Genomic DNA, 19618 nt, shown 5'->3' with positions numbered 1-19618 from the left:
GCGAGCCCCGCCGTGTCCATGTCCTCGCCGTGTCCGACGTTGCTCGTCGTGTCGCTGCTCCCCGCCCTCTGCCGGGGCCGCGCCTAGTCGGCTGGAGACGCAGGGTACCCGCGGGCCCGACTCCCGTCGCGTCTTCGGTCCTGGTCCAGCCGGGGTCCCGGGAGGGCAGGGACCCCGAGGCCAGCGTGCCGCGTCTGCCTGGAGTGCGAGGCCCACCTGTCACCAGCCCCGGGCGGCCCTGAGTGGCGCCCAGACAGAAACTCGTTTCTGGTCTCTTCCCATCCCGGGTGACCCCGGCCGCGTCTTCTGTCTCCACAGGGGAGCTGCCCTCCAGGGAGACGTTCCCTGCCTGGTAAGTCCTGCCCTGGCCTTGCCTGAAACGCCTCCTCCCGGGCGGAGTGTGGGGAAGTCGGGGCGCCAGGGTGTCTCCTCATCACGTTCGGAGACAGCTCAGTCCAGGCGGGAGTGAAGCGAGATGCTGCTGAATCGGAACAGCCGCCGTACTCAGCTTTGAGTTTCTGCTGTGCCCCTGCGTGCGCTGGGCAGTCACCAGGGATCCCGCAGGGGACAGTCCTCCGCCTGTGGGGCTCGCAGGCTAGTGGGAAAGAGAAGGTGTACGTTTCTAAAGTGGACAGTCACACGTTTTAGTAAATGCTGAGGAGGAAACTTGAGGGTGGACAAAGGAGATCGGACATTAAGGCTGTGACCTGGAGGTGTGACAGAGCTAGCCTAGTGAAGAGCAGGAGAGCGAGAATAACTTGTACAAAGACCCAGAGGGAAAGAGCAGTATGAGAGAGAAGGTGGTGTGGAGACTTTTGGAAGGAATTTAGATTTTATCCCAATCGTTTTTTGTTGTTGTTGTTGAAATTATTAGTAATGTATCTTACATGGCTTTTTTTGGTTATATACCTAGCATAAGAATGAGTCATTCTTATTGTGGGCTTTCTTTGTGCCAAGCATTGTTCCAAGTGCTTTCTGTGAATTTTTAAAATCATCACAAAACGGTGAAAGAAATGTTATCTCTGTTTTACAAATGCATAACCCAAGATGAGAGGTTAAGTGCCTTGGCCAAGGTTGCTCAGCCGACATTGATAAGCCAGGGATACCTGACTCAACCTGAACTCTTAACCCACCATGTTTTCATTTTCTCATGTGTTCAACAGGTCATTTATTGAGTGCTTACTACATGCCAGCTACTGCTAAGGCATGGGGATACAGATAGTCTCTGCCTTCAAGGATCTTATGGGCTAGCTGGAGAGTCAGAGCAAATATACGTGTATGCAAACTTAAGGGTATAATTACATCGTGGTTATTATGAAAGACAACGAGAGTGATGAGAGAATGGGATGACGAAGCCCAACTTGGGAAGGTGGGGAATGTGGTGGGAATGTCTTCCCTGAATAAGTGACATTTGAGCTGAGACTTGACGAATACAGAAGAGTTAGCCAAGAAAATGATATTCCAAGCAAAGGGAATTACTTGTGCAAAGGTTTTCAGACAGAAAGGAACTTGACCAGTTATAAACAAAGAAAGGAAACCTGTGAGCTGGAAGGACAAGGAGGGCTGAATGATACAGGGTGGTGTTAAGCATTTTGACTTCATCCTAAGATAATGAGTGCATAAGGACCTAGCATAGTGTCTGCTAGTAGTGGACCCTCAGTTATAAACATCTTTTTAAAGGGGAATACTGAAAAATGTCACTAAACATTTTCTTCACTTTATAGACTGGCAGGACAATGGAAAGAGTCTTGCACTTGGGGGTTTGCCTCTTAGCTCAGGAATTTACCTTGGACTAGTCACTTAACCTCCAAAAACCCAACTTATATATGAGATGGGAGTAATGGCAGATGGTCGTTCACTTTAGAGAGCTGTTGTGAGACTTGAAAACCAAAATGATGTCATTATGTGAAAGCAGTTTATAAACCCTATGTAAAGCACAATACAAATGAAACTTGCTATAGGACAAACTCTGAATTGGACTCAGGGTTCCAAAAATCATTTTGGGCTGCTGGCTGTTCTAGTTCAAAGATATGCTGTGCTTGGAATTTGCATGCATAGTTATTGGCTGCTGGTCATAGAGGTGACTGGCTTCCTTGTGAGCAGGTGGGCATAAGATGTCTCCTGAGTCTGTGATTCAGAAAGAGTTGTCAATAGAGCTGAGAAAAATAAGACATCATATAAATAATATATTCAGTGGAGGTTGCAGTGGTTATTCGCATCCTTTAGAGCAGTGCAGTTAAGGACAGCTGGTGGGCAGAAAGGGGCTTCTACCTTGTTGAGAGTGACCAGGGTGGAAGACTTCAGAAGAACACGGGAAGACTATACACTGAAAAGTAGGGAAGTGCTTTTCTTGGTCATAGGACACGTTGGAGACCCTGGGCCTAAAGTAGCCCAAGCAGTAAGATTTCCATCCCAATCCACTCACACCCAGACCAGATATCCTCAGTACTTCTTAGATGAGGTTACTGGAGTCAGGATAAGCCATCACATGTCTTTCTCAAGTTCGGTTATATTTGAAGCCTTGGGGAGTAGGAGACATTTATTATGAAATCATATAGGAATATGAAAATTTATGCATTTTTAAGGTAAATAAGATTGTGAAACCACTTTGGGCTACACCATCAGATTTCTCCCTTTTCTTCCCCAAACATACCCTTTCTCTACCCCACATAACCAGTACTCTCTGCCATTAAGGCTACTTTGAAACAGTTTGAGAAGCAGGACTCTTGTGATAAAGATTATATCATTGGCTGCAGTTGATCCTGCTTTATTTTAGGGTTAGGGGGTGAATGGATCATGCCCAGCACATACCCTTTGTAAGTTAAGAGTTATTCTGTTTCTTGCAGGGGTCTCCTTATGCCAGGGACCAGGTTACCCTGACAGCAGGAAGACTGTGTAAGTATCACTGGGAAGTGCAGATATGTGGCCACAGGGTATTTATTAGGACATAAGTTCTAATTTGATTATCTGATTTCTTCACTGGCCTTTAGACCTAGAAATCAAGGTGTATGTTGAGTCCCTAGACCTGACCCTGTTGTTCGCTTTTTCTGTATGGTGTTCTTTGAGCATCAGCCCCTGTCACATGTTGGCCAGGAGTGTGCCTGCTCTTCTGAGGTGATTAGATGTATGGTGACAGTAAAGTTGGAACCCCTTAAAAAATGTGAATAGATAGAGAAGAATGTCCTAAGTATTCTAGTTCTAGTGCCGCTGAGGGACTGGAGGTTACATTTATTGTGGATATTGAGAGCCTCTTTTGGTAGCATAGTTATTCATTTTAGAAACAATAAAAGCATAAGACCAGTTGAGCCCTGAGACTTTGACTAGTTTCTGTGAATAAGGAACTCACTTTATTTTTAAGGAATTCACTTTATCTTTTATTATAAAACTATTTTTGATTTTATGTTTTATTGCATAATGCAGAGTTTGGAGAAAGGTCAGTATGTGTGTTTCAGATTAACTTCTGCTTAGGAATGTGACTTAAATGCTCCTTTGCATTCCAAGTATCTTTGGGGTGGTGGAAAGAGGGTGCTCTCTAGTAACCAGTTCAACAGCAGATTAGCTTCTTCTTTACTGTGTATCACAGTAAGATTGTTTGGTTTTTTTTAGTTGAGAAAATGTTACACTCAGTACCAGAAGAATTCCTGTGTTATTCTTAGAGGGCAGTTTGGCAACCAAAAATCTTTGAATTGTGTGTACCTTTCGGTCTAGCAATTCCATTCCTAGGAATCTGTGCTGAAGAATTCCTGGTATTCTCAGATTTCTCTCAAAACAGGGAACAGCAGGGGATTGGTTAAGCTATGGCATGTTAACATATTCAGACTATGAGGAGTTGAAAAAAGCAGGTTACAAAATGATTTCATTTTCTACTGTGGTATAATCCCATTACAAACATTCTTGTTGCTGTTTCTAATACTCTGCAGTGAACATCTAGTGCTTTTGTGATTTAAAGAGTTAGAAAGATTAAAAATGTACTGCTTATTTGAAGTTAAATGAAAAATGGGACGATCATGAACCTCTCTACAATAAATACAACAAATAACTATTTGAAAGTGAATGACCAGGTACAGTGGTTCATATCTGTAATCCCAGCACTTTGGGAGGCCAAGGCAGGAGAATCATTGGAGTTGAGGAGTTCAAGACCAGCTTGGGCAACATCGCAAGACCTCACCTCTGCAAAAAATCAAAAAAGTAGCTGGATATGGTACATGCCTGTAGCCTCAGCTACTTGGGAGGCTGAGGCAGGAGGACCACTTGAGCCTAGGAAGTCAATTCTGTGGTGAACTGTGATCTGGTCATGCACTCCAGCCTGGGGGACAGAGTGAGACCCTGACTTTATTTTTTTAATTTTTTGAGTCAGAGGCTCACTCTGTCACCCAGGCTGGAGTGCAGTAGCATGCTCACAGCCTCCATAGCCTCAACCTGCTGAGCTCAGGTGATCCCTCCCCCTCAGCCTCTCAAGTAACTGGAACCACAGGCACATGCCACCACACCCGGCTAATATTCTACCAAATTGCATGCCACCACACCCGGCTAATATTTATTGTAGAGACGAGGTCTCGCCAAGTTGCCCAGGCTGGTCTCGAACCCCTGGGCTTAGGCAAACCTCTTGTCTTGGCCTCCCAAAGTGCTAGGATTACAGGTGTGAGCCACCATGCTCAGCAACCCTGACTTTAAAAAAAAAAAAAAGTAAATAGTAAAACCCCAAAACATAGGAGTAGGATCGCCTCTAATTGTGTCACCCTAATCTGTTTTTGTGTTGTGTGTTTTCTTTCTGTGAATGAGGGACCCACTTTATTTTAGCATCTATTTTTGATTTTATGTTTTTATTTAATAAGTAATATATTTACATGGTTCACAACTCAAAAAGTAAAACTGTTTCCTACCCTTGTCCTCCATCCCCACTGGCTGCTCTTCCCAGGTGGGCTGGTGCTGTAGGTTCCTGGGTGCCTTGCAGAGCAGTCTCTGCACATGCGTGTTGCCTGTTCTTGCCCACGGCATGGACTTTCACATGCTTATAATAAACTACATGCAGAACATTTTGTGTTCTGTATTTTTGTAATAGCTTAGTTTATTCTTGATTATATATAGACCTTATGGTTATTTTGACATTATAAAAGTAAACATAGCCGGCCTCGGTGGCTCAGCCTGTAATCCCAGCACTTTGGGAGGCTGAGGGGAGTGAATTGCCTGAGCATGAGGGTTCGAGACCCGCCTGGGCAACTTGGTGAGACCTCATCTCTACAATAAATCAAAAAAATTAGCTGGACGTGGTAGCGCTCGCCTGTAGTTCTGGCTACTTGGAAGGCTGAGGCGGAAGGATCACCGGAGCCCAGCAGGTCGAGGATGCAGTGGCCGGGAGCGGCCACTGCACTCTGGTCTGGGTGACAGAGTGAGACTCCAACTCAAAAAAAAAAGTAAACATATCAAAAGGCAGCTTAAATATTTTACTTTTCTACTATAAAGGGCTTGCTACAGACTATTCAAACAATGCTAAAGTGTAAAAATGAAAGTCCTCCTCGGTGCAAATCATTCTACCAAATTGCATATGTAAGTAACAGATAGCTATAGATGCTGTATGTGTCTTCATCTTTCTTTCCTCAGCTCAGCCTGCTGTTAGTGGCTTTGTGTATACAAAGTGATACCATTCTCTATTTTATACCATTTAATGTAAATACCGTACCAGGGCCCTTGCACTTTGAGGTTCCTTTAGAATGAGTCTCGAATGGTGCTGCCTCCTAGCGAGAGAAAAGAATAGGAGATACCATGCGAGTTGTTTTTTTTTTTTTTTGGCATAATATCTGGTTTTATTTCTTTCAACGATCTCATCTTGCTGCCTTATCTGATCTAAATCTGTAATCCTGAAGACAAATTCTAGTATACCTGGTACAGTGTCATGTGCCCCAAGGACACACTGTGTATCTTACTTGAATTTAGTTAGTTAAAAAAGAAACCTAATCAGGAAGCTAAGTCCTCTTGGTGGGTCTGCGAAACACCAAGGTGCTTATTTTTTTCTTCAAAGAACCAAATGTTTGTCTACTTGGTGGGGGCTGAAATTGCATTGCAGCACAGGGTCTTGTGCTCACATGAGGAGTCACTGGGGAAGGCACCAGTCATCAGGCTCTGCCCCAGCCCTGTTGAGTCGGAATCTCTGGGGGTGGAGCTTGGACCTGTGAACTTTACAGAAGATCCCCCTGGGTGATGGAGATTGGTACCCCTGGTCGAGATTTAAAAGGAAAATGACCTATGGGCCTTAATTAGACTAAAATGTGAGCGGTTCACCTGCTAAGGGAGTTAACTTTTATCTTTCTTTTGTAGCATTAACAACAGTAGTGTCTTCAACATTCGCTTCTTCAGAACTACAGCTGTGTGCAGTAAGTACCTACCTTTTTGGGAATGGAGTTATAATGGGAAGAGCAACAATTGGCTGAGTTTAATTCAGGAAGAATACACTACTTGTGATTTACTTTTGCTTTTTTCCTAGAGGATGATTTGGTTACAGTCAAAACCCCAGCATTTGCAGAATCTGTCACAGAAGGAGATGTCAGGTGGGAGAAAGGTAAGATTTAGTTTCTTCTCACATTTTAAGTGCTTTCTAAGAGTTCCCCTCTTTCACAGTAGTCTGTGGAATTTATGGCATTACCCTTTTCTCCACATGTAGACTTTCCCTGGGCCCTATAGGAAAGGGCTCTTGTAACAAACCTGCCAGAAAGGGTTGTGTAACTGCTAGAGGCTCGCTGCTAACAGGTAGCCTCTGATTGTCTTTCCAGCTGTTGGAGATACAGTTGCAGAAGATGAAGTGGTTTGTGAGATTGAAACTGACAAGGTAGGCTTTTCCTATCTTAGTGCTAATTTTTCACAATCTCCCTTTCATTTCTTAACCTAATAACTGTTGTTTAAAGATTTTTTTTTTTTTTTTTGAGTTGGAGTTTTACTCGGTCGCCCAGACTGGAGTGCAGTGGCCACTTCCGGCCACCGCAGCCTCACCTGCTGGGCTCCGGCGATCCCTCCGCCTCAGCCTTCCGAGTAGCCGGAATTACAGGCATGCGCTACCACGCCCAGCTGATTTTTTGTAGAGATGAGGTCTCGCTGCCCAGGCGGGTCTCGAACCCGCGGACTCAGGCAATCCACTCACCTCAGCCTCCCAAAGGCGCGGGATTACAGGCTGAGCCACCGAGCCCGGCTAAAGATAATTTTTAACTAGCTCTAACCTCAGTTGTGCAAGTGCTGTAATAACTAATTAAAAAGAAGAAAAACCCTTACGTTTAATTTTAGATGATTCCGTGTGTATGTACTTTATACTTTAGTAGCTGTAGTCCCATAGCTTTGGGTGTGTGTGTGTGTGTGTGTTTGTGGTGGATGAGTTGTTTCCAGTTGTTTCTCATGTATTATTTGGAAACCCATTAACTGAATATTGCCTTACTGTTTCTGAGAAAGGACAAAAAGGGTGTCTCTTCTCAATAGCACTGATTTGTCATCACTCTTACTTAGGTGTTTGTGTGCAGGGCCTTGTATACCTGTGTTCCAACTCTTATAATTCATTGTAGAGATTCTGTACAATTAATTTTCTGCTAGATGAACATTTGGAGTCTTTCTCAATCTGTCTTCCTTTTCCAGACATCTGTGCAGGTTCCATCACCAGCAAATGGCGTGATTGAAGCTCTTTTGGTACCTGATGGGGGAAAAGTTGAAGGAGGCACCCCTCTTTTCACACTCAGGAAAACCGGTGGTAAAGTTCTCCTGGTGGTCCCGGTCTCCAGCGTTCTCCCTTGTGGTTGGGACTGAGCATAGCATACTAGTTCTCTGATCCCTCAAAGACTGGCCTCCCAACTGCCCTTATTTGAGAGCATAAGAAGGGTGATAATAGCTAGGTGTGGTGGCTCACGCCTATAACACCAGCACTTTGGGAGGCGGAGCCAAAAGGATTGCTTGAGCCCAGGGGTTCGAGACCAGCCTGGACAACTTGGCAAGACCTCGCCTCTACGATAAATCAAAAAATTAGCCAGGCGACATGGCACATGCCTGTAGTTCTAGCTACTTGGAAGGCTGAGGCAGAAGGATCGCCTGAGTCCAGCAGGTCGAGGCTGCAGTGACTGGGAGTATACCACTATACTCCAGCCTGGGCGACAGTGAGACTCCAATTCAAAAAAAAAAAAGTAATATTTATGTAGTGTGAACTTTAAATGTTAAGAAGAATGACTTGTTAAAAACCTTATAGTACTCTCTTCTTTCCATGCATGTTTCATGTGGACTTTTTCTAAAGTTATACAGGCATAGGTGGAGCATACCTAATCTGAAAATTCAAACTCTGAAATGCTCCAAACCTCAAAACTTTTTGAGCACTAGTGTGCCTCAAAGGAAATGTTCATTGTCCGTTAATGGAGAATCCAGTGTAGTTTCTTTTCACATGTATTTTCTCACATCATCTTTAGGAAAGGTTGGTATTTCTCTCAGGAAGTAACAGGAGAATCTATGCTAGACTTTATGGTTAGTATTCGAGATTAGAAAAGAAAATAACTGCTTTTTTGACTCTTTAAATGAAATAACTACTAAAGTCTATTTATTTATTTGTTAGAGGCAGTCTTGCTCACTCTGTGGCCCAGGCTGGAATGTAGTAATGCAGTCACAGCTCACTGCAGCCTCAGATTCCTGACCTTAAGCAATCCTCCTGCTTCAGCCTCTCAAACTGCTGGGATTATAGGCATGAACCACCACGCCTGGCCCTTTTTCATTGTTAAACTAGTCAAACAGAAAAATTATAGACTGCATTGTTGACATTGATCAGGGCAGCAAGACCGGAAGCTCAGAATGGGAAAAAAAAAGATGTATTGTAGAAGGCTAGGAAATAAGAATGAGTCTTCATTGAAAAAGTCCTTCTTAACTGTAAAACTGGATATGATGTCCAGATGGGTAAAAAGCAGAAATAATATCTCATTTGAAGTTGTGAGTTTATTACTTGACCAGTCATTGATTAAGTATGAGAGTCATCCTGAATAAAATGCTTTGAACTCAAGCCTAAATGAGCTCTTAATTAAACTTATCTTTAATAGTTAAAAGTATTCTTCCATATGTAATGTTAGATTAGAAGATGAGACTATCAATGTTACCATGATTAGAACTATATCACATTTATGTATGTATTTTAACATTTTTTAATTGCCTGGGCCTTTTTTTGTTGGGAATTTATGTTCTTGGGCTTAGTAAGTCCTTTGAAAAGACTTGCTGAATATGGTGATCAGTGGATATTTGCAAAATCAGGAAGCAACTGAATTGCGCCAGTTACCTAACGTGGGATACTTATGGAGTCTGGAGAATAGAGAATAGTGCCTTCTGTCATGGCATGTGTCTCATAGTGCCTTGCATGCAGCAGATATCCAGTAGACATTTGTTAATTGGAGATAGAGCTTTTTGCCACTAAATTTTGCTTAGTGTCTGCAATTTGGTGACTTTCCATTCCAGACAGTGCCAATAGCATCTGTTTTTCTTTTCCAGCTGCTCCTGCTAAGGCCAAGCCAGCTGAAGCACCTACTGCCCCCAAGGCAGAGCTTACAGCATCAGCCATTTCTCCTCCTGTAGCCCCCATCCCCACTCACATGCCACCGGTGCCCTCACCCACACAACCTCCTTCTAGCAAACCAGGTAAGCCTCCAACTCCCTCATGTCTATATGTGAGTATGTGAGAGAAGACCCTCTGTCTTAATATGTTCCCTCACAGGGTAAAGTCTGAGACTAATCATGGTTCTGAACAGCCCAGTTTGGCTGCTTTGTAGAAAGAACTCGAGACTTTGTATCCAGAGACCTAGTTATGCAGTCCAACTTTCTGTTTACTAGCTGTGTGACTTGAGATGAGTTACTACTTTGAGCAGATTGTTCATCTGGGAAATTGGAATGATATGAATACTCCTTAGAATACCTTGAGGATTAAGTGACAGTATGGTGTGAAAGCACTGGCCCATACTCAGTAGCTGTTTCCTTTCCCTCTGATACAGCTGTACCCTCTCTGTTCATTTTCAGTGTCTGCAATAAAACCCACTGCTGCCCCTCCACTAATGGAGCCAGGAGCTGGCAAAGGTCTACGTTCAGAACATCGGGTAAGCCTCTGAGGACCACTTCAGGGAAAGAGGCAGAGAGGCAGTGCTGAGATGAGTGGAGTGTGGATGTGGTGGTGCCTGCCTTGGCTTGGAATGGCTGGCAGCTCATCTCCTTGGCCTTGACAAAGAAATGGAGTTTAAGAAGGAACTTGTTCGTAGTCACATAACCATCACGTGAAAGGACTAGAACCTGAGGTCTTCTGAACACTTGATTTTTCCACTATATTTAATGCTGCCAATGAAGTGCCTCAAGTAAGTAAAATATCTATAGGGGATGGTAGCTTAGTAACGTACCCCTTCCTCCCACAAGTCACATACTTGAGAAAGGTGATTTAGTGGGCTCTGTTCCTATACTTCCGGGATACTTAGCTGTAGCTAAAGAACACTACTCAGTAGCAGTAGTTGTCAGCTGCAGACATAAAACCTCAAGGAAGTATGGTCAGGAGTGTGGGTTCCTCTGCCTGAGAATACTTCCTAAAAATACAATAGCCTCAAAAGTCTGTTGCTTAGGAGTTTCCCTTCTACAAGTAGCTATTCTCATGCAAATCTTTATCAACAGAAATCGCCCTTTTTGCTGTGATTCTTAGGCTGGCTGGACTACATCACATTTTTGCTTTTCATAAATTGGTTTTGGTTTTTAAATTAAACTACCTCCTGGGCTGCCATTCTTGGTTAAACTTCAGGCACATCTGAGTGAGTGGTTTTGGCCTGTGTGTTCACGTTCCTGCTCAAAGGAGGAAGGGCCCCCACGGGACAAGGGAGCTGAAGTTCTTGTGCTTGGTACTGCCGTCCTGGCCATCCACTCCTGGTGAGCCGAGTGCTCTTCTGACTGCATGCGAAGTGCTTGGCCCAGAGGCCAGATGTCAACACGTGTTCACTTTCATTCTCAGGAGAAGATGAATAGGATGCGGCAGCGCATTGCTCAGCGTCTGAAGGAGGCCCAGAACACATGTGCAATGCTGACCACGTTCAATGAGATCGACATGAGGTGGGGTCTCTAGTTCCTCTTATTCCCCAGGCCCTCTTTTCTTGGAGAACACCTGAACTTTCCCCAGTCCCTCCTGGTAGTGATTCCAGTACTGACTTGATGGGGAGAGATACTTCTTTCTTTGCTTGTTGTTGACTACACAGAGTGACCTGTTGGTATCATCTCTCACTGACTTCCCCACTACTATGCCTGCCTCCTCTGTGACTTAAAAAGCTTATTTTCTAGATTCTTAGACCTGAATCTCATGACTTCTGACAAATGAGGGTGGTGTTAGTCTTACACTCTTATGCCTAGTGTCAGGTTGCCAAGCACAGATAGGAAACCAGGCCACAGGGCTATGCCCAGGCCCCCCCCTTGGAATAGAGAACTTTGACAGCTTGCCCAGAGCCAGGGCACTATGACTTGCTGCTTTGCACAGATACTGCTCCTTAAGCACGTTCCTAAGGGACTCAGAATCAGGTAGGTGAGAAGGCATAGACAGGTTTGTCATATCTTGCACTTTTCCCAACTTTGATGGTGGAATGGAAAGCAAATTATGTTTTTAAATAAAAAACCTCCAGTTGTTGACCAAAGGGTCTAATTCACAATGTATGCCTATTTCTGTAGTGAGCTAATTGTTGACTCACTTGTTTTCTTCTAGATTTTGATGTGTTCAAGTATCAGTACTGTAAGCAAGAGAAATTCAACAAATATGTTTTGAGTGCTTACTGTATATAGGTACTGTACATGAATTCAGTGGGGGTGCAAAGATGAGTGAAAAAGAGCCTCTAGCGCTGACCATCTGGTTTGGATAAACACAAAGTAAAATCTAGAAAAATAAGTATCAGAAGGGTAAAATGAATATGAAGTAGGAAGGAGAGTGATCATTGATGTTTTTTGAGGTTGGGGTTAGAAGGAGCAAAGGTAGGGCTGGGAAACATCTCCTGGAGAAAAGAGATTTTTAACAAACTTTCAAGAATGGCTAGTATTTTGACAGGTTGCTTTGTGGAGAAAAGTCATCCCAGACAATGTTAACAGTGTGGCCTGTGGCACAGGCCAGAACATAGAAGACACACTTCAGAAATAGTGAAAGGTCGTTTCTGCTGTGAGGAATACATATAGGAAAGAATGGTGGAGAAGGTTGGATCTGTCTTTCAGAATGTTCTGAATGCCAGGGTAAAAGTTCATGGCTAATTCAGGAGGTAAATCATCAAGTCTTTAGGTCATCTCCTTGCTTCTTTTTGTCTTTTAATACTGAGGGCTTAGTCTGCTAATCTTTTCATTCGAGAAATTTGTTTTTCTTTGGAAAGGATCTGAAAAATAGGGAGAAGGGACTAGTTTCTTGATGGTGTGCTGTGGCATTGTTCACAGGGTAGGGCTCTGTGGCCTGTGTCGCTGGATATCATCCATTCCATTGGGAAACTTTCTGAGGAGACTGTGTCATTCAAGCCAAAGATTTCTCTCTTATCCATAGGATGTAGGAAAGGACCTTGACTAATGAGTCACAAAGCCTGCAGCTTATGTTTCAGTGCATTAGGGCCAAATTGTACACAAATTGAATTGGACTTTGAAATTCTACCCAATTTCTTAAGGCAAAACATGTAAATATTTGTGGCCTTGAAAGATGCATTTGGCCCAACAGCTTTGATTAGAAGGCAAGTGTAATAGCTGGATCTCCTTTCAGCAGCTAATCAAGGTGTCACTTAACAGTGGCCTGCGGTCTTGCTGCAGCCAGTAATCTGGTTTAGATCGAGTGCCCTTTGGGTCTTGTGCTGATCAGCTAACCCATGAGACCTTCTTCTTTCCCCTGTTGTCCCAGCCTCTGCCTCCAAGGGCAGATACTCTGAAATAGAAACTACTTAATGACCAGACAATAACATTTGGGCAGGTTTGAGAGCAGAGATGTTTGTCACTTCTCTTTCCCTCTTCTGCAGCTCCTCTGTCTTGGGAACTGGTAATGTCTTTAGGGTGGTAATCCTAGCACTAAATAAGGTTAGATGAAGGAAACAAGCATTTTAAACCCCATCATTCCCCCTAGGAAAACTTCCTTTTTTCAAAAACAAAAGATCTGAAGGGGACTATTAAGTTGTACCACATCTCATCTTTCATACTAATGGCGAATGAAGCCATTATAGAGAGAAAAGGAGAACTGAGAATTTGGGCCTGAGATAAAGTTAAATTTGATGTTCATTGTTGAACACTATTCTGATAAAAACTGAGGTTTCTGCAGCCAAGTGATGGGAAGGCCATATCCCACTAACAGTTGATATGTGAAAAAACCAGTCCTGAAAGAACAAAGGTTGTTCACTGGCAAAGTCTTCTCAGGGGCCTGCTGCTTAATCTGAAGCAGACAAGCCCAACCACACATGACCACTTTTCCAAATATGGAGATAACCACAGTCATTAAGCTAATCTTAGGGGCAAGAGCTGTGTCTTAATTATCAGGGTATCTCCGTGCCCAGTCCAGACCCTCCAGTGTGGCTAGTGATAGTGCCTATTTGAAGGAACAAGTGGATGGCACAGCTAGCTCTGGAGAGATGAAGTGACCCTACTAACTTTCCCAGGAAAGAACACTGGATTACACCTTTCCTGTGTGGTTGTGGCTGCTTTTGCTCACATGGAGCCCATGTGCCCATGGGGACTTTTTCTGGTCTCCACTAATCCGGAGTTAGGAGGAATGTTACAAGGAAGGCATAATCAGGTTTGGTGGTTTTTTTGAAAATACTTTTACAAGAAGTAAAAATAATGTTGCTTATTTTGTAGACTTGAAAATTTTTTTGGCTGGGCTTGGTGGTTCAGCCTGTAATCCAGCACTTTGGGAGGCCAAGGCAAGTGAATTGCCTGAGCCCACGGGTTCAAGACCAATCTGGCAACCTGATGATTTATCTTCTCTACAATTAATAAAAAATAAGCCGGGTGTGGTAGCGCGCACCTGTAGTTCTGGCTACTTGGAAGGCTAAGGCGGAAGGATCTCCGGAGTCCAGCAGGTCGATGCTGGGGTGGCTATGAGCCACTGCACTCCACCCTGGGCAACAGAGTGAGACTCCAAGTCAAGAACAAAAACAAACAACAACTCTTTTTTCAGGTTAACTCACAATTTTCTCATCTAAGGCAAGGATATTGGTGTGTGTGATCTCATTCATATTATCTGTCACTAAAATCTGTGACTTCTAGAACATGAAGGAGCCTATAGAGAGCTCACCGTGCAGACATATTGGACCTGATTCCTTTATACCCAGTTTTTGTAAAAAGGACAAAGTTACTTTGTTGACCTCTAGTGCAGGGGTTCCCAATCCCTGGGCTGTGCACCAGTACCAGTCTGTGGCCTCTTAGGCACCCTGCTGCACAGCAGGAGGTGAGTGGCAGGTGAGTGAGCAAAGCTTCATCTGTAGTTACAGCTGCTCCTCATCTCTTGTATTACCACCTGAGCTCTGACTTCTGTCAGATCAGTGGTGACATTAGATTCTCATAGGAGTGTGAATGCTTTTGTGAGCTGCGCATGTGAGAGATTCAGGTTGTGTGCTCCTCGTGAAAATCTAATCCCTGATGATCCACTCCCTACCCCCACCTGTGGAAAAATCGTCTTCCTCGAAACTGGTTCCTGATGCCAGAAACTGGGGGGACCGCTGCACTAATGGACTATTTCAACACTTGAACTAAGGTAATGGTCCATTGGAAGCAAAAAGCTTACTCAATTGTGTACAGGGAGTTAAAAACTTGCATGAATGTCAGAAACATTATTTGTGGTCAGTTTGTTTTGTGGTATGTTTTTACAGTAACATCCAGGAGATGAGGGCTCGGCACAAAGATGCTTTTCTGAAGAAACATAACCTCAAGCTGGGCTTTATGTCAGCATTTGTAAAGGCCTCAGCCTTTGCCCTACAGGAACAGCCTGTTGTCAATGCAGGTGAGTTCATTGTGGTCAGAACTGCAGACTTCTGGGAGGTGGGTGGATGGACACAGGCCTGCTCCCACATCCACGGGTTAACACACCAAGGCTTTTTGTTTCATACCTGTGGAAATATGAACGTCTTCCTCAAGGACTTCTTGACTGACCTTCCTGATGTGTCATGATCGCTTTCTGCCAACAGTGGGTGGAACAGTTCTCTCCCAGTGTGCAGCTTGGCAGCTGCGCAACACAGGCAGTTTTGGGGTGACTGAGCTGTCTTGTGTCAGGATGGAAGCCTGTGTTCTGACTGCATCTCACCCCCCGGGTCCTGTTGTCTTGGGGCTTGACTTCCACACTTGTCATAGTTTCCAGGGTAACTTTTGATCACAGGTCGATGAGTGTCATTGGGAAGCCCTGGGCTTGGCCTCTCTGTCATGGACTTGGTGCTTATTTTTTTTTCCTTTTTACTCACTTGCGTCATTGGAGTGTTGACCTAACAACAGAGACCTAACACTGCTCTGTTTCCCATTGAGGAACTTTTTTGTTGTTTGAAAGATTGCAGAGGGGTCAGTGACACTTCTGTAGTCGGCAGTATCCAGGTCCCTAAAGATCTAGAAATAGAAGCCCTGTCCCTCCCGTTGAGTGAGTGCTTAGGGCAGCAGCAGGGCCATCTTTGTGTTGCCCAGCCATGCGCCTCGTTTTGTCTCTCCCATTCTTTTCCTGACTGGTGCTCTCCATCCTCCTCCTTGCCCTGCTTTGCCTGCCCATCGTGTAGGCATCTGTCACAGTTCCCTTGGCCTCTTTTTCACTTTAAACACTTTCCTTCTCTGAGTGTCTCATTTCACAAGACAACATAGACTTTCTTTCTGTGGAAAAGATTCCCAGGCCTTAATTTTCCCTTGAGTGCTAGATGTACATTTTCAGCTGCTGGTCTGTCATTTCTCACGCTAGGCTATGTAAAGCCAGACCACTCTGCTTCCTCCTGGATCTCCTCTCTCTTCCTCTGCTGAGAGGGGGCAGCAGAGAGTGGTGGCATCTCTGCACCCTCTTCCCTCTGCTCATTTGCCTGTGTGGAGCATTTGCCTTCCTCTGGTAAGGGAAGGCTCGAGCAGAGCTGGTAAGAAGAACCCAGCGCACTCCCAGCCTGTGTGAACCAGTGTGTGGATCCTTCTGGGGGCAGCCGGAGACATGGCTGCTCTGTGCTCAGGCTCTGTCAGGGGACTTGGGAGGTCATGACTTGTTTGGGATGGGAGCACATGAGTGCCGGCTGCCATTCGTAATGCAGTGGTTTTCATGTCAGCTGGTAAGTCCACACTGTATCAGGCACTGCAGGTTTTTTACTCTGTTAATGCAAAGTATGACTCATCATAACATGTGTTTTCTCTGTAGTGATTGATGACACAACCAAAGAGGTGGTATATAGGGATTACATCGACATCAGTGTTGCGGTGGCCACCCCACGGGTATGTTGGGGCAGCAGGTGGGCTGCACTAATCTTGGACCCTTACTTTGTGTGAATAAGATCAGATCACAGAATTTTCTGTAATTCTGTGTTTTTAGAAGGGAATTTGTAAAAGTTAACCTATTTTTTTTGCCATACTCATTCTTTTAATGTCAAGCCTAAACATTTTAGACTTTCTGTTCATTACATTGGGTGATGAAGGAATCTAGGACAGGAAGGCAGTTGACTTGACTCAAGGGGTCATACCTAGGAATGGTACTAGTAATTGCATTTGAACTGGCTTTTCACTCCCCTCAGGGTCTCGTGGTTCCTGTCATCAGGAATGTGGAAGCCATGAATTATGCAGATATTGAACGGACCATCACTGAGCTGGGAGAGAAGGTAAAGTAGAAGGGAACGTGTAGGGCTGCAGACAGGTGAGGGAAGGGCCTGTGAGGGGCTTGCCCACAAGCCATAGAGAAAGGCAATAACCCGGAAGAGTTGAAAACATATACCCAGCAGAGCTTACCATGCTCCGGTGCCTGAGATCTCATCAAATGAGACTGCTGAGAAAGAAGAGGTTGTCCCCACCTCTGTGGATTGTGCCTTTTCTCTAGGGAGCACTGGTCACAGCCATTGCAGTGACACTGCTATGCTGTTGATCTCACATACACACTTTCTGTGCTTTTCTTGGGTGAAGGAAGCTGGCTGACTTAATATTTCAGTCATGAAATCTGTTTTTAGGCTCGAAAGAATGAACTTGCCATTGAAGATATGGATGGTGGCACATTCACCATCAGCAACGGAGGTGTCTTTGGCTCACTCTTTGGGACGCCCATAATCAACCCCCCACAGTCTGCCATCCTGGGCATGCATGGCATCTTCGACAGGCCTGTGGCCGTGGGAGGCAAGGTAGGAGCCATCCCTTCTAAGGTCCCAGTGGATAGGTCAGGATTAGAGGGAAATCCAACTAAGTGCTAATTATGTGAAATTACAGCGAAAACAATGAATATTTTCGCTGTAATTTCAGGCCTAAGTCCACTTCTTAGTTTCTAATTAATAGGTATGGAACAGGTTCTCAGATTGTGGTCTGTGGATCAGCGTCATCTGGGAACTTGTTAGAAATGCAAGTTCTTAAACTTAGAGAAACAGACGTGCTGATGATGCTGATGCGTGTTGAAGTTTGAGAACCACTGACTGAAAAGGCTGTTAGCACTTTCATCCAGGACCAGTCAACAAGCTTCACCGTCTTGGTGCCACAGGGAGTGGGGATTCAGCTGGAGAACAGTCCCTTGCTCCTGGAAAACAGGACAGTGATGCCGAGCAGTTCTGGGTGCTGCTGCATTGTACGATAAGGCTCAGATGTCCTCTGGAGTTCAGGGAATGAAGTAGAAGGGGCTTAAGGTGGCCCCTTGGGAGACAATGTTTACAGGAATTTTCTGGAACTCCTGTGTTAAGAATCTTTTTGGGTCACTAACTCCTTTGTTTGTCCAAAATCCATAGATCTTCTCCCCAGAAAATGCCCACACACCCAACTTGGCATACAATTTCAGAGAATTTGTAGACCCCAGGTTAAATTATATCCCCACGAAGCAACTGAAGGGAAACTACCCCTGTAGGTAACAGATGAGTTAGAGGTCAGAGTATAGTTTAAAAAAAATAAAAGGCAACCAGGCACAGTGGTTCATGCCTGAAATTCCAGCACTTTGGGAAGCCGAGGTGAGAGGATTGCCTGAGCCCAGGGGTTCAAGACCCCTGGGCAACTTGGTGAGACCTCGTCTCTACAGAAAATAAAAAAATTAGTCGGGTGTGATGGCATGCACCTCTAGTTCCAGCTACATGTAGGGCTGAGACAGAAGGATTGCCTGATCATAGCGGTCGAGGCTGTGGTAGCTGTGAGCATGCTACTGTAATCCAGCCTGGGCAACAGAGTGAGAATCTGACTCAAAAAAGTTAAAATTAATAAAAGGTAGCTATGAGGAGACTACTATCTCCTTGGTAAAGCTTTTTTCTGAGTGGGGAAGCTTTGCACTTTGAAAATATGAAAGTATCCAGAGGCAACATCAATAGGGAAGGCTCTGGGACCAGGAACTTTCCTACGGGCCATACTTCTGGTCTCCTCCTCCAGCAGCAGCAGGGCCATTTCTCACCTGCTGAGACAAACCTGCCAACTGCTCCTCTAGGTGGAAGTGCGGCCCATGATGTTCGTGGCACTGACCTATGATCACCGGCTGATCGACGGCAGAGAGGCTGTGACCTTCCTCCGCAAAATCAAGGCAGCAGTCGAGGATCCCAGAGTCCTCCTCCTGGACCTTTAGGAGGAGGCCACATGCCCTCCAGATGGATCCTGCAGGAACTGAAAACCAGTCTTCTCCCTATCCCCTCTTGGGTCCTGGGTTAGCCTGGAGACAGGCGGGCACATGCTGTTGACCTCAATCAAAGAAGCAGGGCACTATGTAACCGGCAGCCACAGGTCTCTTGGTGTTCCCACCAGGCTCTCCCCTTCTCTGCACCCGTCTCTTTCCTCGGCTGTCCTGTTTCCTTAGGCTTGAGAGGGAGAGACCCTTCATGGATGCTCACTAATACTCCTGCCTTCTTCCATAAGCCCTCTACAGAGATGGGTTTGCTTCTCCCCAGTGCCGGTATACTAGAGGGAAACCACCGGGGACCATGTGATTGAGGGTCTGTCATTTGAAGTCTGTTCTCCAGAGACACCTAGGAGGGTGCCGTGCCCATGAGTTCTGAGCAGTCTCTTGTCACTTGGTCCCACCTGTGTGGAGGTATTGAACACAGGCCAAGAGGTGCTGCTTTGCTTCTTAAATGGCACCTTTGTTCTCAGCTATCATTGACGTCAAGATGCCTCTTCTACCTCTTCCAGGAAGCACAGGGCAGGGGATCTGGGCAGGGCGAGGGTGGGATGTGTGGAGTTGGGGGAGAGGGCAGAGGCTCCTGAGGTCGTTTGTTGTAGTCATAGGTGGGCACACAGCCCAGGCCTGCCCTCACTTCCCAGCACAGGCTCACACCAAGAAGACTTGTGGCACAATCACACATAGCTATGGTCACAGTCACATGCAGCTGTGGTCGTGCCAGCTCTTTCCAGACCCTTTCCAGGCTGCTAGGAACCATTTAGCACCTTGTTCTCATTTAGAACAGATTCTTGTACATCATGGCAGTGGGATGGAGCATGGTCACAAGGAAGGGTGGTGACTGGGGAGTGCCGTCTCTGGACTGGC

General features: G+C 45.2%; 1 protein-coding gene across 3 annotated transcripts in view; it reads left to right on the top strand.

Moving 5' to 3' along the window:
• Positions 1-18845, top strand: part of DLST (dihydrolipoamide S-succinyltransferase) — a 19056-nt gene extending 211 nt beyond the window's left edge. The window contains exons 2-15 of one of the 3 annotated variants that reach the window (XM_008064169.1): positions 319-352; positions 2847-2895; positions 6316-6371; positions 6482-6556; positions 6768-6823; positions 7615-7726; positions 9490-9636; positions 10012-10088; positions 10979-11076; positions 14832-14962; positions 16334-16407; positions 16704-16787; positions 17130-17297; positions 18569-18845. In XM_008064169.1, the coding sequence (XP_008062360.1) occupies positions 319-352; positions 2847-2895; positions 6316-6371; positions 6482-6556; positions 6768-6823; positions 7615-7726; positions 9490-9636; positions 10012-10088; positions 10979-11076; positions 14832-14962; positions 16334-16407; positions 16704-16787; positions 17130-17297; positions 18569-18703 (1296 nt within the window). In that variant the 3' untranslated portion in view covers positions 18704-18845. The remainder of the gene's footprint in view (positions 1-318; positions 353-2846; positions 2896-6315; positions 6372-6481; positions 6557-6767; positions 6824-7614; positions 7727-9489; positions 9637-10011; positions 10089-10978; positions 11077-14831; positions 14963-16333; positions 16408-16703; positions 16788-17129; positions 17298-18568) is intronic. The other 2 variants (XM_008064170.2, XM_021715597.1) reach the window with 2 other exon arrangements.
• Positions 18846-19618: the final 773 nt, after the last annotated feature.

Source organism: Carlito syrichta, unplaced genomic scaffold (assembly GCF_000164805.1).
Source record: "Carlito syrichta isolate Samal-C Ts95f unplaced genomic scaffold, Tarsius_syrichta-2.0.1 Scaffold307214, whole genome shotgun sequence".
Lineage (NCBI taxonomy): Eukaryota > Metazoa > Chordata > Mammalia > Primates > Tarsiidae > Carlito > Carlito syrichta.
Note: the sequence above shows the minus strand (reverse complement) of the source record. Positions and strands in the feature narration are given on the sequence as shown.